This window comes from Mauremys mutica, chromosome 9 (genome assembly GCF_020497125.1).
Source record: "Mauremys mutica isolate MM-2020 ecotype Southern chromosome 9, ASM2049712v1, whole genome shotgun sequence".
Classification (NCBI taxonomy): Eukaryota; Metazoa; Chordata; order Testudines; family Geoemydidae; genus Mauremys; species Mauremys mutica.
Window position 1 is genome coordinate 78751337 of NC_059080.1, and position 18550 is coordinate 78769886.

The 18550-nt window shown below is 40.7% G+C and overlaps 1 protein-coding gene across 3 annotated transcripts in view; it reads left to right on the top strand.

Moving 5' to 3' along the window:
* The window catches only part of AADAC (arylacetamide deacetylase), a 106370-nt gene extending 95783 nt beyond the window's left edge, over window positions 1-10587 (top strand). For all 3 annotated transcript variants that reach the window (XM_045030784.1, XM_045030782.1, XM_045030783.1), the window contains exons 2-5: window positions 861-1083; window positions 3215-3284; window positions 7855-8026; window positions 9310-10587. In XM_045030784.1, the coding sequence (XP_044886719.1) occupies window positions 888-1083; window positions 3215-3284; window positions 7855-8026; window positions 9310-9918 (1047 nt within the window). In that variant the 5' untranslated portion in view covers window positions 861-887 and the 3' untranslated portion in view covers window positions 9919-10587. The remainder of the gene's footprint in view (window positions 1-860; window positions 1084-3214; window positions 3285-7854; window positions 8027-9309) is intronic.
* The last annotated feature ends 7963 nt before the right edge of the window (window positions 10588-18550 follow it).

The window sequence follows — 18550 nt, forward strand, 5'->3', positions numbered from 1 at the left end:
GAAATCAGTAAAGAGTTCGCCTTAATAACTGATGGTGTAGAACGTCCCACGTTAATTAAGATTCAGATGAAAGATCTGGGTTCAGTTTATTGTACATCATTTTTGCTATTACAAGACACCGTGAAAAGACAAACCATTAAAATCAATATTTCAAAATAGAGAGGCAGCTTTGGTAGGTGGATGTGTGTTTGTTTTTTGTTTGTTTGTTTTGTTTTAATTATCTAATTCTTAGGACAGTGATTTCCAGCCAGTGCCTAACAGTACTTGTTCTTCCATGTTTTGGGAGTAGGTTTCTGATCCTGGGGGACTCAAAAGGGCACAAATGAATACCAGACATCAGTCCAGTTCCTAGGTCAACTCAAATTGTTGCTTTGTTTCGGGGCTGCAACAGCACCAAACAGGCTGTTCCTGCAGACCAGGCTGCCGGGAGCACATCAGCATTCCAGCCACACCACCTTCACCCTAGAAGTCCAGCTCCTGCTCTCTATCTTAATGGTAATATGCTTGTGCGCTGGGTGCTGGAGTTCTCCCTCTGCCCACCTTCGATTCAGTTATGAGGCTGGGTTTTGGAAGAGCTTAAGTTCCATTACAGATGAGAACGCACTAAAGAGATGGGGGAAATAGTGGGCAGTGGATGGTCCACCTTGGCTCCTAGTATGGCAAACTGATACAGTTGCCCAGAAAAGTTGGCAACCACTAGTTTACAGAATGAGCTCAGTGGGAGAGGATTAATGGCAAAACTTAAATAAAGCAAAGGACGGCCCTTATTGTACATAGTATGTACTGTACAGGTAGGATTCAGTCTATAATTGATGTACTGATGTTAAAACTTACTTTGTTTTCATTTCCTTTGACCTTAGGCTGAGTTTGCTGAGTGGCTGGGTCTGATGCACTACATGGAAGTTCTGATGATGATCACAAGTATTGAGTACACTGCACCAATATCAGATGAAAATGTGACCGTCACTGACACAAAATTTAACAATGTTCCAGCCCGTTTGTACATACCCAGGAAGCAATCCAGTGGGCTGAAAAGGGCAGTGATTTACATTCATGGTGGAGGCTGGTGTGTAGGAGGCTCAGGTAAATACAAGGACCTCTTCTTTTCACTAACTAACGTCTTGTACACAAGGTCTCACCTACTGTTGTAAGGTGTTAGTTTTTTTGTATACAATATTGATTTCTAGTCACTGGCCCACAAAAACGATAAGAGACCTGCTACTAATCACAGTTGTGAAAGCTCTGTTGTAGCTCAGGTGACACAGGTCAGTGTCTTTTGAGGAGAAAAATAAAGGTTCTAGTTCGACGTTCCTGTGTATGTGATCACGTAAATGTTATCTGCAGCACATGGATTTGTTACACTAACAAAAACAGGAGAAAGGAGCAAGAATGGGAATGGCCAGGCCCCTCATAAGGGAGAAGAGCATCTAAATGGGGAAGTCAGGTGCCTTCCAGAAGAGGAAATCCCTGTGAAAGGCTGACCCACAGATAGGACAGTGCTCATGGTGGAGCCTCATGGGGAGGGAGAAGTGTCCATCACAAGAGAGGAACTGAGTTTCTCTTGGGTTAAGTGTGAGTGATGGTTGGGTGTTTATGAGAATGGGCTGAGTGCAGGGGAGAGAAGTGTCCTGGAGTCATCAGCATCTCACAGGGGAAAGTGCAGAGACAACCCAGGGGAAATGAATGGGAGGTAGAGAGGAGCTCTGGCTACCAGATGCTTCTCCACATGAGTCTGCTGCCTCCACAGGAGGAGAGGGAAGGCAACCACCAGTCTCTCTCTGACAACCTAGAGGGCAGCCTGGTATCTTTTGCCACTTAAAGTGTATTTTGATTGGCCCAGATCCTTAGATTCCCCATGCCTTTTAAGAATGACCATAGAGAGAAAATGGAAAGAAATCAAATGGTGCAATGCAGAGGTTGTTAGGCCCTTCTTATGGTTACTCTATATCTTCTGTTAGAAGGTACGTATTCAGAATGCCAGAAGTCGGAAGCATTCCAAACAAGTCAATGTGTAGTGTATATAGTGAGGGTCCCCTTTTCCTCTTGAGAAGGCAGAATTATGCATTAACTTATATGTTACATTTCTTTCACCACTGAGGGTGATTTTAGTACTGTGCCTGTAGGAAAAGCCTGAATTAGGAAATCATTTTCAGAAATTAGAGCAAGAGCCCTGTCTGTCTTGTGTTTTCACTGGCAGGGAAAATGTGTTACAAAAAAAAAAAAGAAAGAAAAGCAGTTGTAACTGAACTTGCTTCTTCAGGTACCACTGCATTACTTATATTTCTCCATGTATGACATGGTTCCCCTAGGGTGCTATGTTGTATAAATAAATCCAGACCACATGTGTAATTTAAAAGGGTTTCTTCCATTTGGAGAAAGCTTTTCCTATCAGGTCGGCTTTTCTGATGCTGTGCATTCTCCTGGAAGAAGGAAAAGTAAATCTCTTTTGTTTCAGTTTGCTATTAGAGACTATCTCCCTGCTTGTTTTTGTTTAGTCTTCTTCCACATTACTTCCAACAAGGCATTTTAAAATGTTTTGGTTTTTTGTGCTATGCTTTTGCTAGTATTATTTAACGGGAATGATTTCTCTTGTCCCTCACACTCACACCCAGTCATGTTTTCCCTCATCACAAACATTCTCTGCTTCTTCTTAATGTACTTTAATGACTGTAATAAATGATTATAAATTACCATTTTAGGATGAGCAGCCAAACAAAAGCATCTATGGCTTAAATTCCTAATGATCACTAAATAGCTCACATTGCATTGCTCCCTATATACTAGGGAAGGTGGTTGCTAGTCTGCCAGAGACTGAGACAAATTTCTCTTCTCTCACACACACGCAACCCCTTTAATTTCAGCATGGTTGCACACATGTAACTGAGAGATAAATTTTCTCCTCCTCGGTGTGGTTTTCATTCCTTTTTTGTCTGTCATAAAATCCAAGCTTTCATGAGTTTAAATAATGTACTGCTCTTTCATGGATGTCTTCTTGGATAGTGTTCAAGCACCAGTTGAATCATTTGTTTACTTTGTGCTTCTCGATAAAGTTGTATGTACAACAGTTGAATTGCATTGCTGTGAAGGCACTGAACTGTGGAGATTTTGGAAAGGGACCAGAGGACTTCTGCCAAGAGAAATGTGGAGCTGTTTACGTACCGTATTTGTTTATAAGTGCAATCAAATATGCTTTAAGTGACTTATTTCATTTCAGCCATGGAACCCTATGACCTCCTGTCAAGATGGACTGCAAACAAACTAAATGCTGTTGTCGTATCAGTCGAGTAAGAGAGATTCTGTTTCTAGACTGAACTAGGTGTTGGGATAAATGATCCTTTGTTTGCTATATGTTTGTGTTGGGGTACGTGTTTTATGTGGTTAACAATAATTACTTGCAAACAAAAACTTCAAAGATTTTAATAGTGAACACTGTCCCAGTGGTAGTGCTGGGTATTCTTTTGTGAGGGGAGTGGGTAGCTAACCTTCTGCTCTGCCTACTTCTCCAGATGTGCCCAGCCATCGTTATAGGCATTTTCTAATTGTTAGCACTCCCCTTTATGTCAGATTTTTCACTTACAGTGGGCCCCATACTTCCCTGCAGAAAAGTGAACAGACAAGAGCAAAGACCCGCAGATCCCTTTCCATGGAATAGGTTAGGGAGGAAAAGAGCAGCATCCTTCCTGACTGCTTTCCCTTCTCCTTCCAGAGGTCCTGATCCAAAGCAGCTCATTCAAATAGCTGGAAAGACTGGCATGGAATCCACACCTTTATAATGCCATTACAAAATGAAATTAAATTCTATTGGTATGTGCAGGGGGGAGGTAGGGTTACCACATGGTAATATTTAAAAACTGGACACTCAAGCAGGAGTGCTGGAACTGACCCGGCCCCGCCTCTTCCACCCCAGGCCCCGCCCCCATCCACTCCTTTTTCCCCTTCCCCCTTGTCGCTCGCTGCTTTCCCCCTCCTACACACACCCTTCCCTCCCCGCCTGAGTCAGGAGAGACTCCCCTGCGGAGCCGGGGCTGAGAGCTGCCCTGGCTGAGTAGGGACTGGCACGGGTGATGACCCAGCGCCTCCCCACTTCCCTCTCTCACAGTAACTGGACTTTGGGTGTCTGGTCAGTGAAACTGACCGGATGCTGTCAGGTTCCCTTTTCAACTGGACGTTCTGGCTGAAAACTGGGCACCTGGCCACCCTAGGGTGGTGATGAGATAAGCTGAGTTTCAATTAGCTCAGTGTTTTATTTAGTTGTGTCTTTGTCTATTAAAAAGAATGGGTCCATGTTTGACAGGCATATACAATATGGAAAAAAATCAGCTTAAGTTTGGAAGCCATTTTTTGCACCTTTTAAAAGGCCTTTGAAGCTGCCCTGTTCCTCTTTTTCCCATATCTCAGCTTTTACATTTTTGTAACTTTGAAATATAAAGTTTGATTTTATTTAGAAAATTACGACTCTTCATTTTAATCAAGTTCACACCAGAAATAGGTTTTTATAGTTGAATTGTACATCCTTGAAGCAAGAGATTTATCACAGGCACTCCATTACTAGGGTGTTGGGCATAGTAGAAAAGCCTACAGCAGATCACTCCTTCCTGCAGAAAAGTCCATGGAAAGGATTACAGAGGAAGGAAGTTTCCATGTTCTCTTTACTGAGTCTCTCCCCACCACACTGGCCAGACTGGTGTAAGGGAGTGGAACATGGTATTTCCCTTCCCAAGAAAAGACTGCAGTGGCCACCCCAAACTTGATTAAACCTCCATGTATTCATGTGAATCTTTAGAAATCTGCAAGTGGCCAGTGCTATCTGTGCCTCTGTAATAGCTCTGACCCTGGCAGTACCCCAGCCCTGCTCTCTGGCAGTGCACATCCGTTATATTTAATGGTGTAAGTAAAGCATAAGAATGGACATACCAGATTAGTTCAATAATCCATCTAGCTCATTATCCTGTCTTCAGACAGTGGCCAGTGCCAGATGCTTCAGAGGGTGAACAGAACAGCATTATCACGTGATCACTGTTGTCCAGTCCCAGCATCTGACAGTCCGAAGCTTAGAGACACCCAGAGCTTGGGTTTCCATCCCTGACCATTTTGGCTGATAGCCATTGATGGACCTATCCTCCATGAACTCATCTAATTATTTTTTGAACCCAGTTATACTTTTGACCTTCACAACATCCCCTGGCAATGAGTTCCACAAGTTGACTGTCAGTTGTGTGAAGCAGTACTTCCTTTTGTTTTAAACCTGGTGCCTATTAATTTCATTGAATGACTCCTGGTTCTTGTGTGATGTGAAGGGGTAAATAACACTTTCACTTTCTCCACACCATTCATGACTTTATAAACCTCAGTCATATCCCTACTTAGTCCTCTTTGTCCAAGCTGAAAAGTCACAGCCTTTTAAAACTCTCCTCATATGGAAGCTGTTCCATACCCCTAATCATTTTTGTTGCCCTTCTCTGTACTCTTTCCAATTCTAATATATCTTTGTTGAGCTGGAGTTACCAGTACTGCATTCAGTAGTCAATGTGTGGGTGTATCATGGCTTTGTATAATTGCCTTATGATATTTTCTGTCTTATTATCAATCCCTGTCCTAATGGTTCCAAACATTCTGTTCACTTTTTTGACTGCCTCTGCACATTGAACAGATATTTTCAGAGAATTTTCCACAATGACTCCAAGATCTTTCCTGAGTGGTAACAGCTAATTAAGACTCCATCATATTATATGTATAGTGGGGATTATATTTTCCAATGTGCCTTACTTTGCATTTATCAACATTTAATTTCATCTGCCATTTTGTTTCCCAGTCACCCAGTTTTGTGGGATCCATTTGTAACTCTTCACAATCTGCTTTGGACTTAGGATGTCATGTGTAATTACTCAAGATAGTTATGTAGCTATACAATACAAATGCATCCACAGAACCCAAGGCCTGTGTATCTTTTTAAAAAGCATTGCCCATAGGAAGTTCATTATTAAATGTCAAACATGGATTTTATTTTCAGTTCACCATTCAAATGTCACTATCAAAGAGTCATTTGCAATGCGGAGCAAACCACTGATGACCATGGGTGGCCTAATTATAGAAAAAAACTGCAGTAGAGGGTATTAAGAACACAGTAATATAATCAATTGAAGACTACTTCTAGGATTGCCATTGTTTCTGTAACTGCCTCTTTGCAATAGGAAATTGGCTTGGCACACCAGACTCCACTGTAGTAATTACATTGTCTTGTAAAACTAACATTAAATTAACAGGCACTCCATTAGATTGTTAGAACTCATTTTAATTGCCTTATACCGTGAATCAAGGTTTCCCAGGCACCAACCCTAACTGTCAGCCATGGTGATATGGCTGTTCATCAACCAAGGGATTAAGTTTTCCTCCGCAAATACCCTATTTTTATTTTAAAATATGCTAGATAAGAAATGAAGGGCTGGGACATTAAATTTGAAAGAGAGCAGGAGTAGGGAGAGCAACAGTACTGCTCTGATAGGACAGCATCTTACCCTGTGTTCCTGGATGCACTCCAGGGAAAGGATGCAAGGAGGCTCTTTGCTTTTTGCACACTTCTGCATGCAGGTGAGCAGGATTAGAGGAAGCAATAGGAAAAAATGTATCCGCCAGTGATCTGTCACCCCAAGGGCCACAGCCTGGCAGCTTGAGGCGATTACGTTACTGTTTCCACTGCACATATGCTGCAGGCACTCACAAAATTGTTTGTGTTGACTGCCTTTTTTTAGATCTGGACTAAGACTCAGTACACAGCCCATTCCACCAGGGCTTTTCTGAGCCATCCTATCAATAGGCTGTCTCAGGGACTCACCATGGCACGAGCATCATTCATCTCTGCGCCCCCCCCACCCCCCAGTTTCTAAAACTTCTTTAAAAATGTAAAACACTTTAAACAGTGACTATGGAAAATGGTGCCTTCTTACTCCACAATCTGTTCCCTGAGTGTATGTTCAGAGCCCCATTTGTTAACTTTAGTGACTGAAATAATTTTTTTACTGATTTATTGTTTGCCCTCTGGGCCCCAGTCTTGAATATAATGCACCCTGTCCAGGACCTAGCCTGTACTGGTGTCTTCAGTGATGGACGAGTAGAGTGTTTCATAGTATTTTATGCATTTGGCTAGTTGTCTACTTGGGACAGAGTTGCGCTTCAGCTCCCAGTAGTGGCTTCATCATTCATGAACTTTCTTTAAATCAGTAACCACCCAGAGGTGATGGGATTTTTCTCCATGTTTTCTCTAGCAGCACAATTATTATAACAGTGATATATGCTGATATGCAATTATTTTCATTACACAGATCTGTAGAACAGTGACAATGCAATGAATACATTTACATAGCATTCAGATGTTCTCAAAATATGCGGGGGGGAGGGGATTTCTTTAATCACAATAACACCAAACCAGTCACATGTAGTAGTACTGCTTATCACAACCCCTGGAACAGAGAGAGCATGATAGAAGTGAAACAAATCAGTGTATGTATTGTAGTCAGCGGGTAATTGCAGAACAATGGAAGTTCACTGCTAATTTTGAATACGTTAGGGCAATAACTACCAGGACCATGATTTGTTTATATCTTCAGTGGAACGGAAGGAGAGAAAAGGCCCACTGGCAAAATATTGCCATTTTAACTAACTCTGATGAAAATTGACAAATGACCCCATGAAAGAAATTTCAACCCTTTTACTGTCAGGTTGTGCGGGGGGGGGAAGGGAAATGGTAAAATTTTGCTACTGGAATAATGTGTGAATTTTCATGAAAATTAGCATCTTTAAAATGTATTTGATTTGCCAGGCAGCTCCAACTAACACATTTGTTTTTCTTCCCCAAAGGTACAGATTAGCTCCGATGTATCATTTTCCAGTTCAGTTTGAAGATGTGTACACTGTAGTGAAGTTCTTCCTACAAAACAGTGTTCTTGCGCAATATGGGGTGGACCCAAATCGGATCTGTATTTCAGGAGATAGTGCAGGAGGTAACTTAGCTGCAGCAGTGGCACAGCAGGTATGTTGTTTATATTTTACAGGTCTAGAGATTTGTTCTGCTCATTTTTCTTACCAGGGTGATTTAGCAAAATATTTTTTAAATTTAAATATCTTAAATATCTCAGTTCATTGAAAAAAAATCTGCCTCCCAGTCATTTTTCATCTCTATTTATGCTGGTGTCAGTGAGAGCTGAATCAGACATAAGTGGGTAGATAACAAACATCAGTTTTCAGGTTGGTGAATGTGTTTTTTGTATCTCAGATTGAACAAACTGCCTCGGCACTATTTACTTTAGTTGCTCTTACTAATGCTGCCACTTAATAACACTGTAGCAGTTATTGATAAATGCCGCACCTGATGTCACAACATGCGGGGGGGGGGGGGGTGCACCTCCCAAATCTGGATACCCCTGCAGAAAAAAGCTCTACTTAATACTATAATAATTACTGTCAAATCATGAAGCCATTATTCAGGTGAAACCCCGTGTAATGGGGAATTTTTAAAAATAATTGCAGAATTTGGTCCATTTTGATTAAATGCTACTGCAAAAGGTGCTTAAATGTTAGCAACTGTTCAGTGTAGTACAGCCTTGTAAGGGGGTTGTTGTGTTCAGTTAAGGTATTCTGTACTGAAGTGAAGATGTTACTGCCCTAGAAGAAATTATTTGTATTTTGTAAAGTTGCTGCTTTGGAAATGTTCCAAGTTCATGGTGGTCAGTACAGCCAGGAGAAGGCTAGGATGACATTTAAGCAACCATGGTGTTGAATTCATTTAATATACTCTCATTTTGTTCTCCACGTGTTAAGGATGCATGAAAGCTCAATTATTAGAGCCCTAAATCTCTCCTCAGATTTAGTAAGACAGAGTGGATAAAGCTTATGTGGTGCAAAATAGTTAATGAAGTCTCAAAAGTCTGTGCTTCATAAATCATGGATATTACAAAATAGCATTTTAAACTAGTTAGAAATGCACCAGTGACTTCTAATTAATGCCCTTTAAAGAAGAACATTTTCAGATGTATTATTTTCATTCAGCACAAGAAATAATATGGAACTATTTCTTTAATTAGCACTTTACATGGGAAAACCGTTAGTATCATTCAAGATATGCTCAGAGCTTTTGTACAACAATGTAGTCTTGAGTGACCTTCCTATGAATTTATATTTTTTATTAATCTGTTTTATTTTGTTTTATTTTGCTTATGCTGTAAAATAAACATATTTCATTTCTTGTAGGATCTTCAGTCATTGTCAGGGAACTGAAACCTTTAATTGATTGTGTAAACATTTTAATTTTTACAGCTGCTAGATGACCTTGAAGTTAAAGTTAAACTTAAGATCCAAGCTTTACTTTATCCTGCTCTTCAGACCCTTGATCTGGATTTGCCCTCCTATAAAGATAATGAGAACAAGCCAATTCTGCCCAAGTCATTGATGGTCAGATTCTGGAGTGAATACTTTACTACTGATGTCTCTCTTCAAGAAGCTATGGCTTCCAATAGACATGTCCCTGCAGAATCAAGCCATTTGTTTAGGTTTGTAAACTGGAGCAATTTACTGCCTGAAAAGTTTAAAAAGGATCATGTTTATGCCAGCCCCATTTATGGAAGTTCCATGCTTGGAAAAAAATATCCAGGATTTCTGGATCCAAGAGCAGCACCACTCTTGGTTGATGATACCAAGTTACTTGGCTTACCTGTGACATATGTCCTCACGTGTCAACATGATGTCTTGAGGGATGATGGAATCATGTATGTCTCACGACTTAGGGAAGTAGGAATTGAAGTAATACATGACCACATTGAGGATGCAATTCATGGGGTTCTAATGTTTATTACAAGTCCAACTGATTTAGCTCTAGGACATAGAGTAGCAAATAAATATATTGAGTGGGTAAATGTAAACTTATAAAGTGAAAAGGGATATTTAATGTATTTGGCTCTTATTCACTGGGTCTGGGTGAAACACTATATTTGGAGAGAAAAGGATCCCTGCTGAAAATTGTGGAAGTGAAATGCCATACTGAAACTATACATTTCTCTACAATGTTTGGGTTCAGGTTGGCTTCTTGCCTACTCTGGCAGGTGACTTAGGCTGTCTCTAATCTAAGTGCTCTTTCATCACTGGGATACAAAATCCAAGTACAATCGCCCTTACTACCATCAGTTACTAGCCTTGAATTTCTCTACACAAGAATACAACTTCCCCTGCAGCAGATCCTTTTACACCTCACTACCCCTACCCACTCTGCCCACTTCCTTCCTCTGTTTATTCTGTGGGTCCTGCTGCTGACCTATCACAGCAAATCATACTTCCCAAAGAGTCTTTATCTTTCAGGACTTCTCTATTACAATCCATGCCTCATAAGCCTGTACGTGTGCTGATCCATCTTAGTGTCCTTCTCCTCACCCTTGAATGGATATCAGTGGGATCACTTAACCATAAAATGTTTGAGGTAGCCCATTTAATATCATCAGTGGTGGTCAGTTCCCATAGTCATCAGTGAGAAAGGAGTCTGGAGTACAAGGGAGGGTGGAGATGAAGGGCAGGTAGGGTGACCAGATGAGAGGGAGAAAATATCAGAACACATGGGGGGGGATTAGGACACATGGGGGGGTCCGCCGGCAGAGTAGCGAGGGGGAGGGGGAAAAGCCGAGTGCTGCCGGCGGAGCAGCAAAAAAAAGAAAGAAAGAAAGGAAAAAGCCGAGTGCTGCCGGTGGAGCTGCAAAAAATAAACAAACAAATAAATAAATAAAAAGGGTGAGTGCTGCCAGTGGAACGAAATATCGCGTCCTGACCAAAGATCAGTCGGGACGTGGGACAAACACCTAAATATCAGGATGGTCCCGATTTTATCAGGATGTCTGGTCACCCTAAGGGAAGGTCAGGGACCAAATTCCATGGCTGAGGTAAGCAGGGCCACTGAGAGTGGGTTCGGGCCCCGGTGAAACAATTTTTCAGGCCCCCCAGTAAGGGCGGACTGGCTAAACAGGGCCGGGGAAGCCGGGCCCCGGGCCCCCTTCCAGACCGCCGGGCCCTGGTAATTTGTACTGGCTTCCTCCCCCTCTCGTCAGCCCTGGAGGTAAGGACAATTTTGTGTAAGCCTGAGAAGCCTTTGTGGCTGGCACTTGTGTGGGTATGTTTCTCTTCTTGGCAGAATGCAAGGAAGCAGTTGAAAACATAACTGAATTTGAATGGCTGTGAATATGACAGCTGTTATAAATATGTAATTAGGTTTTGGTGCCATTATTAGACTTTGTCTAATCACATTTGTTAGCTTTTTTGTTTACTGCAAAAAACAAAGTGTAATTTAACAACATTGGATACTGTAACATCAAAACAAATAAAACGCTGAAGATTACAACCTTGCACTAACACCATTTTGTGGCTTGTGTTTCTCTTACTACTCATATGGTAAGCCTTATGATTTTAAGTTAGCTGTATTTATTTCATTAGTATAACACTTGCATACAACACATTTTAAAATCTAGGCTTAGACATGATATGGACTCAAACAAGACACAAATCTAAGTCAGTCTATATTCATGAATATGCTTTAACACAAATGTAAATGTTTTGTACATTAAAAATGTGTCCTAAAGGTTTTGGAATCATGAAAAGTCACAGCCCTGAGTTTTTGTTTGTTTGTACACGTGGCATCTATTTGAATATTTATTGATTTTGATGTGCTAGTACCTTCTCCCTAAGAAAAACACACAATCTTCAAGAAGTCAACATTTTTTACAGCTATGTATAAAAACAGAATGTGTGTGCAATGATTATCATATTTTTCCTTAATTTTTCATTATTATTGTTATCAAAATTAAACTTGCCTTTGATTCTACCGCAATGTACTGTACGTCTTTCAGACTTTGCATTTATAGGAGATGATAAAGAAGCTCACTTTGCATATATAAAAATAATCAATATAATCAGTTTGGGCCAAATCCTATTAGATGATGGATCTCCAGCATTGATTTCAGTGGAGTTGTGGGTGCTCAGCACCTCTTAACCACCATGACTCTTGAGGACTCTTGTCACTTCTGAAAGGAAAGGGGTTGAAAAGATTTATTTTTATCAACAAAATAAGTGCTGGGAGCCTGGAATTACATATGAATTATATAGGTTCAGAGCTGGAACCCTCCATATATTTGGAAAAATGTTCCTTACAAAGCTTTGTACAATGTTGACAACCAGACATAGCCGCAAGCACATGAAGCAGGATTCCTCTTCTCCAACAGCAGAAGGCTGGATGGAACTGAAGAATTCTCTCTTGCTCTCTGTCATTGGAAATTAGTCTGTTAAGTTTGGGTGTTTTTCCAAAGAATTATCTTGCTAATGCTCACCTACATCTTCAGGCTGACCTTTTTTATTGTGATATAATCATGTGTAGTGGAGTTGCCTATATTTTGGTTTTGGGGTAGAATATTGTCATAGGCACATCTAAGGCGTGCTCTGAATAGGTCATATTTTATCCCTATTTATTATCCTTGCTCAAAATGGTACACAACAGAAATTGGCCTTTCCTCTAGTTGCAGCAAGAGAAAAAGCTGGTTTCAGAGTGAGGCTATAGATATAGATTTTTATGGATATTAGCTCAGGAAAAAGGGAGGAGGTGCACAACTAACCACAAACATGGAGATCAGCAGTCAGACACTGAATTTTATGGTCATTGTTACTTATTATTTTTAATTGTTTTCACCCACACAAGCACCAAGGCACTGCTGATAAAATGACATTATTCTGATGGAAAGTGTTTAGAAAAGGTCACCACTCCTCATTCAGTCTGTTAGAAGAAATCAAATAACAAACAGAAGAGTGGTTGTTCCCCCGCAGGGACTGAGATTTGGGTACATACTGACTTACAAGGTGCTAATGTCTTAAAGCACAGCTGGTTTTGCACATGTGATCAACTCTGACCTAGATAGAAAAAGACTGCATTGTCTTTGCTTTTTGATTCTTCAGAGTCTGGAAAATATAGAATGTGGCTTCAGCTGGAAAACACACATTAATTAATTTTAAGCCTTAAATATTTTGTTGGATTTGGAGAGAAAAAACAAACTTTCCAACACAATACTAATTCAGGGCATTGCTATTAGAACTCATTTGTCCCTTCACTGTGTAAAGGTATCTAGTGTTAGGCCTTCAGTGTGAAAGCAACAAAGAGGGAAAGACTGGAATTAGGCAGAGGGTTGGCCTTACCGACATTTCTAATCTATGGATTTGTGTCACTGAATTGGTCAGGATTGTATAGTTAACCTTAGAAGGTGACTTCCATAGTTTTTAGTGGTTTTTTTTAAATTGACATACTATGTTTGGTTAGGAGTTGCATAATCTAACTACAACGTAAATGGGTTTGTGCGGCTTTTCTTAGCTACTAAAAGTGCATGGAAGGTAGCAGGAAGCGTTGTATAGGTGGGCAATGGGTTGGTAACATGGGGTGGGGAGGGGGGATAGAGGCGTGAGGGAGGAGCATAGGGAAGTGGTAAGGGCAGAGTGATTGAAGGATGGCTTCAGTAGGTGGTTAGATCAGATTTGTGGCCAGAGGGCCTGAGAGAGGTGGTAGGGCAGTGAGGATGTTGTCTGGGAGAAGAGGAAGTGGGTAGGGAGGGCATGAAAGGAGATCCTGCTCTGCTCCTTCCTGGGAAAAAGGGCCTTGGTATAGCTTTGTGCTGAATCATCTGTAAAGAGGGATGGGTACGTGGGCTTGTTTGCTCTGGTGCTGAAATTCATTCAGCCCTGAGGAGAGAGGATGTAGGACTCCTGTGCTCTGGAGCCAAATGTATAAGACTCCTGCGTTGTCACTTGTCTCTCCTTTCCCCCTCCCCCATCCTTCTGTAAAGGAAGATCTGGATTTTTTTATTCCACCCTGCTCAGAAGGGTGCTTTTTATGCTTATTTTTCCTACCAAAAAGGAGGCTCCGAACTATACTGTTTTTAGACCCTGTTAAAACAGAGCCCACCATTACAAAGGAAAATTAGCTCTATTTATTTGGACCATGCTGAAGAGAGAATTGTGAACCTGGCAGTTTCCCTGCTAAGCAAGGCAGCTATTATGACTGTTCCCTGCCCTGTAAAAAGAAAAGATTTTGCATATTAAGACACTTTATTTGTCCCCTTTAATTGTAAGTGACCCCTTGCTGTAGAGGTGTGGTGATCCCTTTTATGAACAAGAGTGTAACTTAAAGATAGCCAGGTTTGACTCTCCCCCATTAGTATGTTTGTTTGTTTGTTTGTTTTGTTGTAGCTACAAGGTAAGGGAAAGACTATAAGTATGTGTGTATATATTGGGGCTGTCAATTAATTGCAGTTAAGTCACGCAATTAACTAAAAAAAATGAATCGCGACTAAAAAAATTAATCATGATTAATCACAGTTTTAATTCAACTGTTAAACAATAGAATACCAATTGAAATTTATTAAATATTTTGGATGTTTTTCTACATTTTCCAATGTATTGACTTCAATTACAACACAGAATATAACATATGCAGTGTTCACTTTATATTATTTTTATTATAAATATTTGCCCTGTAAAAATGACAAAAGAAATTGTATTTTTCAATTTACCTCATACAAGTACCTTAGTGGAATCTCTTTATTGTGAAAGCGCAACTTACAATGTAAATTTCTTTTTTTACATAACTGCACTCAAAAACAAAACAACGTAAAACTTTAGAGCCTACAAGTCCACTCAGTCCTACTTCTTGTTCAGCCAATTGCTAAGACAAACTAGTTTGTTTACATTTATGGGAGATATTGCTGTCTGCTTCTTATTTACAATGTCACCAGAAAGTGAGACCAGACATTCACATGGCACTTTTGTAGCCAGCACTGCAAGGTATTTACATGCCGGATACATTAAACATTTGTATGGCCCTTCATGCTTTGGCCACCATTCCAGAGGACATGATTCCATGCTGATGACACTCGTTAAAAAAATAATGCATTAATTAAATTTGTGACTGAACTCCTTGGGGGAGCATTGTATGCCTCCTGCTCTGTGTTTTACCTGCATTCTGCCATATATTTCATGTTATAGCAGTCTTGGATGATACCCCAGCATGTTGTTCGTTTTAAGAACACTTTCACTGCAGATTTAACAAAATGCAAAGAAGGTACCGATGTGAGATCTCTAAAGATAGCTACAGCACTCAACCCAAGGTTTAAGAATCTGAAGTGCCTTTCAAAATCTGAGAGGGACGAGGTGTGGAGCATGCGTTCAGAAGTCTTAAAAGAGCAACACTCTGATGCAGAAACTACAGAACCTCAACCACCAGCTGATGAAAATGAATAAGTACAATTAGTATAACCACCAGCACTAAGCTATATATGTATTAAAAGTTTAGTCAGATTGTAAGTTTATAAATATTTTCTTGACTAGAATCCTAAAGGAGGTTTCCAGATTGGAGATACTTGGTAAGCTTGAGCAGTGAAACAGTCACATCTCTAGCCTGACACGTTTGTGGAAACTCTTCTAGCAATCATCACTGTCAGTCATGTTCTGGAAGGGTCTCAATGCACAGTAGCCGCTGCAATGAGGAGGGTACAAGCACTGAAATTAACACCCCACCTAATGGGGCTAAAAATGAGATTTGCCTGCTGTACTGTCCCAGGGTGCATGAGTAGTGACAGCCAGTCACATCCAGTAGGGTGGAAGCCAGCCCTGAGGGGAACGCTTGCATCCTGTGTGTAGGCAGGAGGGGGGAAAAGCCTGAGGTTGTTCCTGCTGACACCGCTCAGGCACTCTCTCTGAGTCAGCTGATGAGTTGATGGCCAGAGCAGGAAGCAGATGCTGCAAGTGTGGCCACCTACCACTAGAGGCCGGTCTATTCCCCTGCTGTGCAGACTGCTTGCTGGGGCCACAGCTGACTCACCCCCACCAGAACCATGAGTGCAGGGCAGGCAGAGTGATGGTGTGGCTGCAAGGGGTTTAGGAACGAGGCAGGGCAGAACAGGAGGGAGGCTTGGAGGGAGTAGGCAGAGCTGTCAAGCCTGAGGCAGCTCCAAGTGTGGTATTATGTAAATTACAGAATGAGCTGATTTGCATAGTCACAATTTGCATATAACCATAAACTTCATCCCATGCAAAACTATGCAGCATCAGGGCTGGTGCCTGGATCCTGCCATGTATCTGCAGGGCAAGCTTCCCGCCCACACAGTTCAGTCTGTATAACCCAGGCAATTCTTGGCCTCTCTAAGCAACTGTCAGGCAATTGGGGCCAATTGTGGGGATGAATTGTGATGTAGGAGCTCACACTGAGACCCACCAAACTCATTTCACATAAGAGCTCCCAAGCATCCTTTAGATGGGAACAATCTTCACTCAAGTGAGCTGGATTCAAACTGGCATAGAGGTGAAAGGATTTGTAGCTCACTAGCTAATGCATTGATGCATCCCAGGCCCCAGTAGGTGCTAAATCAGAAGCTCACACCCCAGGAATTCTTATGTTACACTTAAAAATCCCCCATGGAAGAACATTCAGGTTGCACAGTCAATCACTCAAAAATTAGAAAATGCTAGTACTAATGTGGACCATGAACCTTAACTCTACGTGCTTGTATACATTAGGACATTCCTCAGTTACATCACATAACAGGATTTGAACCTGGGACCTTCCCAGCTACTAAAAGTCAAGGAGATTTGTACTGCTAAGGCATTTGGATGCTTTTGAAAACCCTATACAAAAAAGGAAGCCTCTACTGTGGCCTAGTAGCTTAGCTGGCTAAGGGAATTGTTCCAGATGTATCATAAATGAACACATCTGACACAGTCAAGCTAGCAGAGACAATGCTAACTTCTGACTTAACTATATGTGCCATCTCCAACAAAGGTCTCATTTTTCTGACTGGGAAAAACTGCTATTAAATTTACATAAAGAAAAAGTGAAATTCTAATTAGCAGTTGGCAGGGAGTCAAAAGGAATGTTCTGTGACCTTCCAATCCTCCATATTACAGGGCATCTTGTGCTTCCTTTGAAGAAGGAGTTTTAAAAACAGAAGGCAGATTTTCTTACTGTCAGACGTGTTTTAATGATACTGTACAACCATCAGCTCAGAACTGACCTTGCTTCAAGTGGAAGTTACTGAGCGCAGTGCTATATTTAATGTCCAATCCTTTCATCAAAGCATTATTTATACAATGATGGTTGTATGTGGAGGAAAGCAAACTAGTTTGTACTTGCAAATGGGAAGGGGTGGAGGGGGGAAATAAAATATCCCCTCAAATTCTTTTTCTTTAATTATAAAACTGCTGTTATACTACTTAATGTACTGCCTAAGCACTGTACATACAGTAAATATAGCACTAAAACCCATTGACAGAGTATGCATCTGTGAAAGCAATTTTTTACATGTTCAGAGAGACGGCCAATCAAATGAACTATGTGTAACATTAAGGCTTCAGAAAAATGTTCATTAGTGTACATCAAATTTAAGCATAAGCACTGGAGCTTGACTGGCTCAGGAAATTAGAACTTTTAACTCAAAAGCCACACAGTTACTGCATTTAATAATGGAGATAGGCGTGAGGCCTCATTGACATGAAAAAATAGAGTGGCCATAGTCCATACAAGTTTGTATATGGATTAAAAAATGTCCATGGGAAATTTCTGTGTGTGTTTATTCTTGGAACTGTTAATGCAGCTGTTAATATCCAGTTAGAAGTTACCTTTTATTGCCTAATCTTTTGAGTACCAGCATAGTAATCACACGGTGGTGATGAGCATCATCTCTCCAGTTTGCTTTGGTATGACTTCTTTGTTCCCTGCCACATGTTATTTGCATGGCTGTGTTTAGCTCAGTCTTTCTTACTCAACCTTAGGTAGGATTCTCAGGTGGTGTAAATCAGCAAATCTCTGATTTACTGATGTTATTTATTCTTGTATTAACTAAAGGTCCTGATCAGGACCATTGTTCTAGGCACTGAACAGACATAGAGTGGAAAGATGGTCCCTGCAGCGTTTACCTAAGTATATAAGAAGTATGCATAAATTTCAACATGTGCGCTTTCATCAAGTGTTCTGAAAGTTGGGTATATACAGTGTTTGGAAAAGGAGAACCTTACAGCTTTGAGACTTTCTGCATGCTAACGCTTACGACCAGATGGCGTGTTTACTGCACATTGAGTTCTGTGGGACTACTTGCAGCTGTAAACATTATGCCAGTACTAAGAGCTTGCAGGATTGGGGTTTATTATAAAGACAACCAAGATATCATTCAAAGTGAGAACTAACCATTCAAGATGTATTTTCAATAACTTTAGACATAAACCTAGTGCTGAAAGAACAGCCAGTAGAGGACAGTATACCACAAAAGTATATGACAAATGAACAGTATTGCTGTGATACATTAAATTTGTTTGTCTGCTAGAATACATGAGTATTATAACATGAAATGTTTTCCTGAAAAGGAGAGGAAATTAATACATTGGTGGCCTGGAGAAAATTGAAGATTATAGATTAGCCTAAAACTGGGGCCAGGACTTGCACCAACCTTAATAACAAAAATGCTATAGAAATTCATGGTAAAATAGGCCACTGTAG